Raw genomic sequence first — 13,035 nt, forward strand, 5'->3', positions numbered from 1 at the left:
GGGGGGCACGGCCCTCATGCAGTTCCCGGGTCCAGGCCATTTGCTGCCTCCTCGCCCTGCCTCAGGCCCGGCTTCCCCAGCTGGCCGGCTGTGAGTGTACGCACCCCCCTGTCCCACAGCGGGGGCTGTGAGCCGCAGGGTGGCGTCTCCGTTGAGAGAGGGTCCAGTCTCAGGGAGGTCGCGCCCCCTCAAACACTCACCTTCCACTCTCAGTTCCATGGCCGCCTCCTCCTGGTAGGAATGATCTCGGAAGAAGCAGGTGAACCCTCCTTCGTCGGAGAACCTCACGTTGTGGATCCTGAGGGTCACCTTCCCCTCGCCCATGGCTTCTTTCAGCAGTTCGGTCCGTCCCCGATATTCGGGCGCCTGCTCTGCATCCTGGTCCTTGCCGTTTCGGTAGAGATGGACCACCCTGGAGAAGGGGGGCCGGTACCAGCCCACCTCCATGCCTGTGGCGTTCTTCCCAGGGTAGATGCGACACGGCAGCTCGGCCTCATCGCCCACCAGCGCCCGGATGGGGTGGCCCGGTCCTATGACCCTGAACTGACCTGTCCAAGACACCAAAGAAAAAAAACTGAGTCACGGGACCTCAACACAGAAACACGTCCTGGGAAGGGCTGTGTGCTAGAGCCAAGGAAGAAGACACTGATTTGTAGACGGAGTTCTTGAACCAGGAAGGGGAAATCCCTGGTTACAGAGGTGCGAGCGCCCTGGATGGGAGGAAGGTTCTAGTATGTGGCCACCCTGCAGAGCTGCTCCTGCTGGCTGTCTCCATCGCTGACTCTCTAGCCCAGCTGTTAGGTCCCATCACGGGATGTGGTCCTGGCATCTTGCAGTTTAATTTTTGGGACGGGGGATGGGGTGGGCCCTGTCTGAACCTATCCAAGCCGCTCCCTACTTTCCCCTGGTGGGTTTGCTTTGGTCCTTGTTCACACGCTGTTCCCTAGATGTCCCCCACTGGGGCGGCTCTACTTCCCTCCTCTCCTCTGTGCCTTCAGCCCAGGCTCCCAAACTTTTTGCCACGTGGAGTGTGTCTGTCAGCCAGACTCAGAGCTCCTAGAAGGGAAGACTGGTTTCCCATGACACCTGCTAGGATTTCTCAAGGGGTAAGTGGGGCTGGGCCTCCCCTATTGGGAGGGGAGAATCTCCCTGAGGCGGAGAGCCTGTCTTCTGGATGTTTTTCCTTTATGGGCCCCAGCACCCGACAGCACATGGCAGCAGGGCTCCTCTGAAAACTCGAGCGCCCGATCCCGTGGGAGAGAGCTCTCCGACACGAAGGGACGCGGCCAGTCAGCATAGATCGCGACTTATCAGGGGATGGGCACCGCCTCCTCCCGGTCCACCCTGACGGCCGCTCCAGTCCGCAGTCATCAGTCGGAGGAGGCAACGCGGGAAAGGTCGGTCTGGATAAGCTCAAGGAGACCTGGGCTGGGGCTGCCTTATGGCTGCGTTATGGAGCTCGGGCCCGATGCTGAAGCACGCAGGGAGCCTGTCAGCACACCCAGGGTTTGGACAGATAATGTGCGATGCACCTTGAGGATGAATTGAAGGTGAACCCAGGGTCGCCTCAAGGCAGAAATAAAGATCAGTCTTACCTGCGGAGCTGCAGGACAGCTGGAGGAGGAGGACCAGGGAGGGGAGGCAGCCAGGCAAGCAGGACCTCCACGAACTAGCCATCTCCGCGAGGACTGGGGACAGAGCGTCCCTGCAGCAGGGTCAGGCCAAGCAGAGGCCCTCGGGGTGCATGTCCCCTGCCTCTGACGAAGCCTGAGGGAGGATCCAGGAGGCCGGCCTCCTCCAGGCTGTGCCACAGCTGTGCTCCCACGAACGGCCGAGTCAGCCCCACCAGGCACTTACACAAAAGGACTACTGACCCAGGGGGTGACCAGGGCCTGGAGCAGAGGCCGCCTGGTACTGGCTCCCCCCAGCCCCTCCTGCAGCCCAGCATTCCTGGGGCTTCTGGGGGTGACCACTCGCTGGGCCTCAGGAAGGGCTGTCCTATGGTCTGTGAGGTTCCTTCAAGCCCTCTCTTCCTGCTGTCTGCCAAGGGGGAAGAATTGTTGTGGGTTTTAGGAAGGGGAAGCCCGGCAATCTCCCTGACCTCTAACTGCCCTCTCTCCGACACACGGCTGGGCTGCCTTCCTTCCGTTCTGATGTGTGCGGGATCGCTTGGGCCCGTTCCCCGAGAACACATTTGGGAAGGGCGTGAGCTGAGCGTTGCCTGTGCTCCGAGAGGCCAGCGTGGAGGAGGGAGGCCCCGGCAGGGCCCATCTCCCGGCCTTGGCATCATGCTTTGACTTCCTCACTGTCACAGGGAGAAGTGAGACCTTCTTCCTGCCCGTAGACTCAGTAGCTCCATGAAGAGTAGGACCAGCGGCATCGCTGACGGGGAGAACGAGAGCAAAGGAAAAAAAAGTTAAACTTCCTTACAGCCCACAGTCCACTGACAAGTCCTTGGAACGGGCAGTGACCTTCCCCTGGGAGCTCAGCTGCCTCGACGTTAATACCCTGCTAAGAGCAGAGGGCGACCTTCGCTTAACATTATCCTGACCCTCAGGATCCTGTAAGTCTACTTTAGCATATAAAAATTCCTTCAGAAATTTCCTTTATCTCCAAACCTCCAGGATTTGATCTGGCAACCAGCCCCCCAGCATATGGCCCACCGATACACATCTGAAGGGTCTCATGACTCAGGTTCTATTGGACGGTAATAAATGACCCTTCCCAACAATAGCGAGTCTCCTCAAGGTCCTGGAAACCTTGCTTCCAAATTCCTTAGTGACTTAAGCTCTCTTGGACCCCTCACAACTTGGAAGTCTATAAAGGGTACCCCTCCTGACCCCGGTGCGGCTCTCCCTGCCCACAGATCCTGCCCCCCTGCTTCAATAAACCACCCTCTTGCACCAAAAATGTCTCAAGAATTCTTTCTTGGCTGTTTGCTCTTGAGCCCTAACATTTTCACATCAGTCACCAAATTTGAAAAGCGCATTTGCCAATCTTAAAGTAAGGCTGTAAAAAAGAGTCAGGATGGACAGTTTAAAACTGTGTCGTCCAACACAACCATCACTAGCCACAGTGCTCGTTCAGATTAAAATTAAATAAAATTTGAAGTTCAGTTCCCTGATCACCAGCTGTGTTTCAAATGCCCAGCAGCACACGCAGCTAGTGGTTAACACGCGGGACAGCACACACAGGGGCCATTGTCGTCAACGCAAGAACTTACACTGGGCGGCACTGTTCAAGGGCCAGGAACCCCACTGGGGTGTACGTTTTCTGCTTTTGTCTGAGGTGAGCCTGAATTGCTAGGAGAACAGACTGGTCAGCTGAGCCCGGAATGGCTTGTCACTTCTTCCCGCAAGGCGGCTGGAGCTGGGCACACGCAGGCTGGCCACTCTGGAGCCGTGAGGGTGACCGCCAAGGTCGGGAGGGGTCAATCAGGTGGGAGGGCAGGCTCTGCGCTGGCCTGAGTGTCTCCCCAGGGGCAAGATACTTCCCTGGGCAGGGCTGGAAGTCGTCCAGTTGTCCTCCGGTGGTCAAAGCTGGATGGGAGACAGGTGGGGTGCAGGGCTGGGAGAGCAGAGGGCCAAGAGCTGGCCGACTGGGGGCACCTGGGGCGCTCAGTCAGTTAAACCTCTGCCTTTGTTTCAGGTCATGATCTCAGGGTCCTGGGATGGAGCTCTGCTTCGGGCTCCCTGCTCAGTGAGGAGCCTGCTTCCCCCTCTGCTTCTGCCTGCTGCTCCCCCAGCTTACATGTTCTCTCTCCCTCTGTTGAGTAAATTAATAAAATATTTAAAAAAAGAAGTTAGCCAATCAAAGCCACTTTGGAGAACTCACAGTGTTTCTGAAAACAAACACCAAAGAAACACCTTACTGGGCGCTTCCCTGTGGTGCCATCCTAACCGATTTGCTTGTATTGATTCATTTAATCCTACAACAGCGAAACCAATGTTAAACTATTTCCATTCTTATGTTACAGATGAGGAAACAGAAGCACGCGAATGAAGTCACGTGCCACAGGTCACACCACCACAGAGCGGCAGGGATGGAATTTGAGCAGGTTTTCCCTCCGCAGTCTGGCACCTGTGGGCACCTGTGGGGACCACACCAGTCCCGAGCCACACTCACCTTCGGGTCCTCCCCCGTCTCAGGTCTCTGGAAGGCGGGTGGCCCCTGGAGCCGGAGGAGCTGTCCCAGGGATGACGTGGTCTCCGCGCAAAGGCGAGGTGAACAAGAGGAGGGGGCCACCGGGTAAAAGAAGCCAGTGGCATCACCATTTACAGAATTCCGGGTGCTGGAGCGTCGGTTTTTGCAGGTGTGGAGAGGAGGGGGTGAGCGGATGGGGTGAAGCCGCCCTGTGTTGTTCAGAGCTGGGCATTTCCCTCAGTGCTCAAGTGTGGCTTTACCTGACCTTGTGCGGCCAGGGACGTGACCGCACAGGCCTTCCTGGGCTGTTCTTGTGTGCTCTTCTCTCCTCGGCCGCTTCGGTTTTCTCTGCACCTCTCCCCCACCACGTCGGATGGCAGCCCAGGCCCCCAGTCATGCCGGGGGACCGGGATGCTGTACCCAGCGACCGTGGGCTCCTGACCGGCTGTCCTTGTGCTGGTAGGAAGCACGTCGGGAGAGACAGCCCCTCGGGGGCTTACCCGTCAGAGCGCCGTGTGAGCCCTCCGGACTCGGCGTCCGGCTCTCATCTCCCACCAAGGAGACACACACCCTGTTCCGCTTCTTGTGGCCACTTAACAAGGTGTCTTTCCACAGTAACACATGATGTAGCTCCCTTGCACTTGCAAAAAGTTAATTTTTGTGGTTATTCATATGCTTTGTTTCAAAATCCAAAAGGCATAAAATAATGTCCCTTGAAAACCTCCCTCCAGCCGTCCAGCGCCTTCTTTCTCTGAATCTTTCCACGTATTGGCCACTAGAGGAGGCTCCAGGAGAAATCATTCCCCTCACCTTGCAGTTTTTAAAACACAAATGGTAATAATTTTTCTTTTTAAAGTAAGCCCCACACCCAACATGTGGCTTGAACTCACAACCCCAGATCAACAGCACCTGCTTGACCCACTGAGGCAGCCAGGTGCCCCATAAATGGCAATAATTCCTCTTAGAGACCATTCCGTATTAGTACCTAATGAACATACTCATTAATTATTTTATACAGCGACACAGTATTTTATTACATGAATGTATTAAACTTAACTGGTTTCCAAGAACATTTAGGTTGTTTCCATTTTTTAAGTGTCTGTTTTACCAGCTTAAATGAAAATGTGTTTAATTAATTTAAATAAATACATATTTCAAAGAAATCCTATGTGTTAAGCTTTGTATTAGGCTTTGATAATTAAAGTTTCAGGAACACAGGTTCTTGCCTTCATGTAAATTATATTCCAATTACATTGCAGCTATATACTTTAAAAAAAAAAAGATTTTATCTATTTGAGAGGGAGAAAGAGCAGAAGTGGTGTGGGGGCAGGAGTGGAGGGAGAGAGAGAAGCAGACACCACCCCCCCATCCTGCTGAGCAGGGAGTGGGTGGGAGGCCCTCCTACCTGATGGGGGGCTTGATACCAGCACCCTGAGATCATGACCTGAGCCGGAAGAGAGAGATTCTAGTTATGTGTCGCCTAAGGGCAGAAGTCACAGAGTGTCAGACCACCATTTTCAACCTTTTGCTCTTCCATATAATTTGCTAATGAGTATTGGTCTGCTCGGGTCAGTTATACACTGTGAGGCGCCTGGTACTAGGTAAAACTCTTGAGGCCCCTTGTCCAAACAGCATGAAAGAAGCCTTTCCTTTCTTGTGTGGGTTCACTCGTGCTCTGTCTTGGTGTCACGTTCTCGTTTTTGCTATTTAATGTCACATTCCTTCAGGACACTGATACTTGCCCCGGGCTTGTCTAGACAGGGGTGCATGCCTGACCCTTCCTTTCCCTCTGCCCTGACCCCTCCTGGGAAAACACAGTGCGGAGTGGGGCGGCCTCTCCTGGGGACAGTGGGAGGCAGCTGAAAACCAGTCCCGCAGATGGGGGAAGCGTGACCAGGGAAACCAAGCTTGAGACTGGGCTCCAAGGCCCTGGGGCAGTCTCTCCAGACCTCACTTACAAAGCACACACTGGAAGGTGAGGTGGCTGAGAATTTCAAGGTGAGGACACAGCATGAGAAGCCCGACACCCCAGCACCACAGTGCCTGGCTCCTCCTCGTGTAAGCAGAGGGCGGTGTCTGTCCTGGCCAAGTGCCCAGGAGGTTCACTGCCTTCCACGTGAGGGGAGTAGCTAGTCCCAGGAGCGTGTGCATTTGTCATGTTACTAAGTCCCGATGAATCGCGGTGCACCAAGGTGTACCCTTTGTTGCAGTGCCGAGAACCAGGGGCATGGCTCCCCGTGAGCTGTGATCCCGCACAGCGAACACTCCGGGCTATGTTCACGGCCCCCCCACCCTGACTCTTCGTCTGGGACAGCCTCTCGCGGCGTAACTATCAAGAGGAATTTGACTTTTCCACTTTCCACTTTCGTGGCTCTATTTCTGTAGCATGTGTGTTCAAGTTGGTCTGGACAGTCCCGGAGGCCCCGTGACTGGGGGCTGTGCAGGGTCTGATTTCCGTCCATTTGACCAGGTGTTCCATAGGTGGGCCGGCCCGAATCAACCCGTCGCAGGTGACCAGCTGGGAGCATGCGTGTCGCGGTGGTCAGGGGCCTCTGTGCACACTGCTGGGTTTACCGAAGGGACACCCACAGGGCAGAAGAGGGGCAACAGTGTTCCGCCGAAGGTTTACATCGTACCTATCAGCATTTCTCCCAGTTTCGGGTCTTCCCCGGTCCTATTCCGAAATTCAACTGTATTTTCCTCTTTTACAAAGAAAAGCATCCACCTCGTCCTAAGGTGAGTCAGGCACGTCGGCGCAAGGGGTTGCTCCGCGGGAGCGGCAGCGAGCGGTTCTGTGGGCCCTGGTGGGGGAGAGCGGTCGGGTGCAGGCCCTGGGAGGCCGTGCAGACCCCCGCACCCCGGGCCTCCCGTCCCTCCGGTTGCGGGACCGTCAGGCCGAGCCCCTCAGGACGCTAGGCCAGGTAACCCTATTCCCAGCTGTACGAGCCTGCAGGAATAGAATTCGTCTCCCCGTCTTTCTCCCCCGGGCCAGTTCGCCTCCTTTTCGCCTTCGCTGCTCGCGCACTAGCCGGCAGGATCCACAGGTGGAGGCCCCAGCGCGCCCCGGTTCGCCCGGCAACGTGACGTCATCACCCCGCCCCCGAGAATTGGCTGCGGGAGCCTCCGGGGGCGGAGAAGAGGCGGCAGCATCCGCACCCACTGTTTGCCCGGCAACAGTGACGTCATGACTGCGCCGCCGGGAATTGGCTGTCCGAGCCTCCGGGGGCGGAGAAGAGGCGGCAGCATCCGCTCCACTGTTTGCCCGGCAACAGTGACGTCATGACTGCGCCCCCTAGAATTGGCTGCCCGAGCCTCCGGGGGCGGAGAAGAGGCGGTAGCATCCGCACCCACTGTTTGCCCGGCAACAGTGACGTCATGACTGCGCCGCCGAGAATTGGCTGCCAGGGCCTCCGGGGCGGAGAAGAGGCGGCAGCATCCGCAGGCGGAGGCCCGAGCGCGCCCGGGGTTTGCCAGGCAACAGTAACATCACGTCCCCCAGCTGAGAACCGGCTGCCGCGCTGAGAGCCGCGCTGGTCCGGTCCGGGTCGGCACCCCCTCCCGGGCTCCCCGCCGCGGCTCGGCCAGGACGCCGCGCACCCACTGGGCAGCACCCCTACCCCGGCCCGCCGGTGTCCACGGGACTGCCCGACGCGGCGGAACGTTTTGGATCCGGGCAGCGGTCCTCCTGCCTGTCCTGTCCTGTCGCCGCCTGGCAGTTACAGCCTTTCCCGGCAGACAGCACTGCGTGGGGGTCCGTCGTCCTCTTGCCGCTCTGGCCGGGAGTCCCGGTCCGGCACCTGGACGACCCTGCGTCCACACCCGGACGGGGCACAGAAGCTTGCACCTGAGTGTCCGATGCAAATTCCAGCCTCGGTTTCTCTAACTGTGGCCTGGGGTCTGTCTCCCCACCCCCACCCCGAGGGCTTGACGTGCGCAGTAACGGAGACCCGGGGCACGTGGTGCTCGCCGTGCCCGTCCTGCCTCTGCACCCTTTGGGACCATCCCAGCGGCCGCTGTGCACAAAAAGTGGGGCCTGGGGGCAGGACTTTGTCTCCCAGGCGGGTAGTAATAGAGGAAGTGTGCTGGAGGAGCGAGGGGCGGAGGGCACCCCAGCTTCCGTGCTCTCCCTGTCGGGCTGTGGGCAGCTTCCTGCAGTCTAGCCCCAGAGGTCAGTACTTCCACCTGAACTTGATCTAGATCACGCCAATCTGCTGACTCGGACATCAGTGGTTCTGAACTCTGGATCAAGGGTCTGTGTGCTGATGAGGCCCTTCAGGGTCCAGGCTGGCCTGGGGTGGGGGGTGGCTGTCTTGAATGGACAGGGAGTGGCTTTGCTGCTTTTCAGGACCAGACACAAAGGTAGATCACTGGGGCCCTGTCCCCTCCCTCCCCTCGCTGCTCCCTTCTCTCCCTGTTACTAGCTGGACTCATAGGTCCAGGAAAAGTGTTCATCCTGTGCACCATCCACCCTCCTGCTCCCCTAAGGAGACAGGTCTCTGCCTCTAGGCCAAGGTGTACATGGGGACAGTGAACAAGCCTGGGGACCACTTGATGAAGTCCCAGAACCTAAGTCAGGTTCGGTGGGGTGAGGAGGTTCGGAGCCGACGACTAAAGAAAGAATTCTTAAGACACTCAGGGATCCTTTGAGTGCAAATTAGGAAGCTGAAGTCCACATTTTAAAATCTGAACCAAGCCAGGGGCACCTCTGACTCTTCCATTTCGGTTCAGGTCCTGGTCTCAGGGTCCTGAAGTCAGCCCCGTGTTGGGCTCTGCCCTGAGTGGGGCTTTGTCCCCAGATTCTCTCTCTCCCTTTCTCCGTCTGCTCCTCCCCACCCCTTCTCTCTCAAATAAATGAGTCCATCTTTAAAAAAATTAAAATAAAAAAAATTAAAATTAAAACTTGAGCCAAATCAAATTGAACTAAACTGAGTCCTTTCGTTGAACCTTCTTTTGAACATAGTAATAACTTTATTTTCAAAGAAATGTGGAATGTTTAGTTTCTAAACCTGAAAAATGTTTATTTTTGTGTATTTGTTTTCCTTCTTCCCTATTAAAAATGTAAATTCAGTTAATACCTTTTGACAGCCATTCTGACCGACCAGGGGCTTGGTTCCCATTTGCGGTTGATTCTCAGCAGCAGGGGAAATGGTCTTACTAAGTTACCCCATGAAGAAGGCAAACGTACTTACGGTTTTACCCCAGAAAAACTACTGTGGGTGTCTGTGTGTTGGGGGGGGCAACTATGTTAATATGTTTGTAAGATTTTTTTTTTTTTAAAGATTTATTTATTTATTTATTTGACAGACAGAGATCACAAGTAGGCAGAGAGGCAGGCAGAGGGAGAGGGGGAAGCAGGCTCCCCGCTCAGCAGGGAGCAGATGTGGGGCTCGATCCCAGGACCCTGGGACCATGACCTGAGCCGAAAGCAGAGGCTTTAACCCACTGAGCCACCCAGGTGGGTGTAAGATTTTTAATGTGCTTCTTGAAGCTGTTGATTCAGTTACTGACTTGCTGGCACCCCACAAGCCTAAGCAGCTCAGTTAGCCCGCTGCTGTCATGCCTTCTGATGAGGGAGCAGGAGGCTGGCTGAGGACAGAGCAAAAGCTGGCACCTTGCACCCCCTCTTCACCCGCTCCCCTCAGTAATAAGTGTAACAGTCCTCAGGCACCCCTGACCGCCGTAAATGAGAAACAAAGAGTTAACTTGCAGAGATCACAATCCTGCCAGACGGGAGTCTCCAACTATCTTGATGTTAATAGCTTGCTAAAAGACAATGGTGGGCTCCCGGCACCTTGGAGGCCCTCTTCAGCATATGAAAGCTCGGTTGAAACCTCCCATCCCTCCCCTTCCCCCAACCGCAGGGTACGGAACCTGCCATCCCTCACAACCGGGGGCGGCAGCTCTTCCTGCCCACGGGTCCTGTCCACGTGCTTTAGTAAACCACCATTTTGCACCAAAGAGGTCTCAAGAATTCTTTCTTGGTCATCGGCTCCGGACCTCAGCCCACCGAACCCCACCTGGGTTCTAGAACTTCATCACCTCCACCGGGATCCGGCTTCTTAAGAAGCCAGGAAGAGCTGACGGGGACTGGTGAGTGTGGAATTGAATGCGGACGTGTGTGTCTGGGGGGTGGGTAGGGGTGATGTGGACGCAATAGCTTTGGGTTTCTATGGTTCTACTTTTTAAAAAATGGTCTTTTTTTTTTTTTTTTTTTTTTTTTTAAGTTAGGAAACAAACCAGCAGGACCGGCTTCTGGGGGGAAATGCTCGATTTTGGACGGGACCGCAGGCTTGCCTGGTCACCGGCGCCATCTACTGGTCACACTGACGTACTGCTCCGACGATGGACCGTGGCCGGCGCTGGGTCCCCCGACCTGCCTGAAGATCAGCCGTAGGGGCGCAGGTGAGAGCGCGCAGAGGCCGTCCGTGAGGTTTGCCCACGGCTTACACTTACTGGCCTGTTGACCCACCGATGAAGTCTTGTTCGAGGACCCTCTGCTGTGTAGCATCTGAATCAAGTGCCAGTCGGGGGAGGAAATACTGTTTTGCCCTCATGTGGTTTTTAACGTCCTCAAAACAGCTTTCCATGGTTGTCCCTGTCCCTTACAGTAATGTGCCATCAATAAGTGGATCCCATAGTAGTACTAGGAGGAGGATACTGAGGCCAGCGGAGCTGAGAGGAGCCCAAGGTGGGCCAGACCCAGCCGCCCAGGCTGCAGGTGCAGACGCGCCCTCTGCCAGGCATGCGAGCTGGGCGGGGCAGAGGGGCGCAGGCTTGCTTTATTCCTGGTGTTTCGTCGGGAACCATGACCTAGTGGTTCCCTGGCCTTCCTCTAGCATTTCTATACCTTTTGTTGTGGTTTCTATACCTTCTTATTTCTTGCCCCAGCTTGAACTCTGTCTGGAGATGTGATTTTTAGCAACAAAGCTAAATTTATGCACAATTCATTTCTGTTATTGATTGAACATATATTTTTTCAAATTTTTATAAAGATTTTATTTATTTATTTGACAGACAGAGAGGCAGGCAGAGAGAGAAGAGGAAGCAGGCTCCCCGCCGAGCAGAGAGCCCAATGCGGGGCTCGATCTCAGGACCCTGGGATCATGACCTGAACCGAAGGCAGAGGCTTAACCCACTGAGCCACCCAGGTACCCCAATTGAACATATTTTAAAGATTTTATTTATTTGAGAGAGAGACTGCGCGAGCACATGAATGAGCACAAGCAGTGCGGAGGGGCAGAGGGAGAAGCAGACTCCACACATGGGAAATGAGGTATGTATAAGGTTATTCAAACAGATTAAAAAAAAAAATTATTATTTATTTATTTATTTGACAGAGAGAGAGAGAGAGAAAGCACAAGTAGGCAGAGAGGCAGGCAGAGGTGTGTGTGGGGGGGGAAGCAGGCTTCCTGCTGAGCAGAGAGCCTGATGCGGGGCTCGATCCCAGGACCCTGAGATCATGACCTGAGCCGAAGGAAGAGGCTTTACCCACTGAGCCACCCAGGCGCTCCTCAAACAGATTTTTTAAAAAAATTATTTATTCATTTGTCAGAGAGAGAAAGCACAAGCAGGGAGAGCCGGCGAGCAAGAAGCAGACTCCCCGCTGAGCCGGGAGCCTGAGGTAGGACTCATCCCAGACCCTGAGATCATGATCTGAGCTGAAGGCATACACTCAACCAACTGAGCTGCCCAGGTGCCCCTGAAATGATTCAATGCAGTGTGTTTGTAACTGCAGATTACAAACGTCTTAGGGTCTATTGAACGAGGACTGATTAGGTAAACTATGAGACCCCCCACGCAGTGGAGACTGTATTTAAGTCATCCCTGTCCCCCACATGGGGCTCGAATTCATGACCCTGAGACCAAGGGTCACTAGTTCCTCCAACCGAGCCAGCGAGGGGCCCCTGGGCCATCTCTTCTGGGTCCACTGTGAAGTGTCTGAGCTGAGACGTGCCCAGGGTGAAGTTAGGGGCCTGCCGGCAGCTGCCTGTTTCTGAGAACCTCCGTGGGCCAGCGACTCTCACATGCTGACTGGTCAGTCAGTCCCTATGACCCCAGCAGGAGGGACACAGTATCGTCCCCACTCTAAGAATGAGGAAGGCGAGGGTTACAGAAGGGCCAAGCAGTGTTGTGCGAATCTCGGAGAGGTGGCTTCTGGGGAACTTGCTGGCCAGTTTGGACCTGGGTGCAGGAGCCGTGCCCAGACAGAAAAGATCTGAGAGTCCGGGCGTAGCACTCGGAGAGGAGGCTCACGGCCTCCATGAGCTTCTGCTTCCCACACTGGGGCGTTCCAAGTGGCACCCGGCAGAGGATGGGGCGAAGTGTGCATCCTGGGCTGGGAAATTGGGAAAACCCCAGGATACTCTTTGTAAGTCGACCACACATTTAGTGAGTGCCTGCTCCCTTCGTCCCCTGACACAAAGACCCTTCCTGTCTCGGAGGCCAGGATCATCGTTTGTCTTCCGTCTACTTCTCTCCCAGAATAAAATTTTAAGCACTAGCAGTTGTCAGTGTCTCAGGCTCACCGAGCACTCTAGCTTGTCTGAGCCTCATACCCACGTCCCGGAGCGAGTGAGCGACAGGGCATCTCGGGAAGGCCTAGGGGATGGCACACACACAGCAGACCAGCAAGGGGTCCTCAGGCTTGGAAACTGTTGAGATGACCCGCACTGTGCAGTGAAAACTGATTCTTTTTTTTTTTTTAATTTTTTTTAAAGATTTTATTTATTTGTCAGAGAGAGAGAGGGAGAGAGAGTGAGCACAGGCAGACAGAATGGCAGGCAGCGGCAGAGGGAGAAGCAGGCTCCCTGCTGAGCAAGGAGCCCGAGGTGGGACTCGATCCCAGGACGCTGGGATCATAACCTGAGCCGAAGGCAGCTGCTTAACCAACTG

The 13,035-nt window shown here is 55.3% G+C and overlaps 1 protein-coding gene and 1 long non-coding RNA gene across 3 annotated transcripts in view; one reads left to right on the forward strand and one right to left on the reverse strand.

Annotated features, from left to right (window-relative positions):
* Window positions 1-1,865, reverse strand: part of MOG (myelin oligodendrocyte glycoprotein) — a 9,445-nt gene extending 7,580 nt beyond the window's left edge. The window contains exons 1-2 of one of the 2 annotated variants that reach the window (XM_059399706.1): window positions 1,596-1,865; window positions 201-548 (exon numbers count right to left, since the gene is read on the reverse strand). In XM_059399706.1, the coding sequence (XP_059255689.1) occupies window positions 201-548; window positions 1,596-1,677 (430 nt within the window). In that variant the 5' untranslated portion in view covers window positions 1,678-1,865. The remainder of the gene's footprint in view (window positions 1-200; window positions 549-1,595) is intronic. The other variant, XM_059399705.1, reaches the window with a different exon arrangement.
* A 1,430-nt stretch (window positions 1,866-3,295) lies between these two features.
* Window positions 3,296-5,144, forward strand: LOC132017174 (uncharacterized). Its single transcript, XR_009404189.1, has 3 exons — window positions 3,296-3,419; window positions 3,977-4,057; window positions 4,149-5,144. It is a non-coding gene; the product is annotated as an uncharacterized LOC132017174 (long non-coding RNA).
* Window positions 5,145-13,035: the final 7,891 nt, after the last annotated feature.

The sequence above is a fragment of the Mustela nigripes genome, chromosome 5 (assembly GCF_022355385.1).
Source record: "Mustela nigripes isolate SB6536 chromosome 5, MUSNIG.SB6536, whole genome shotgun sequence".
Taxonomy (NCBI): Eukaryota; Metazoa; Chordata; class Mammalia; order Carnivora; family Mustelidae; genus Mustela; species Mustela nigripes.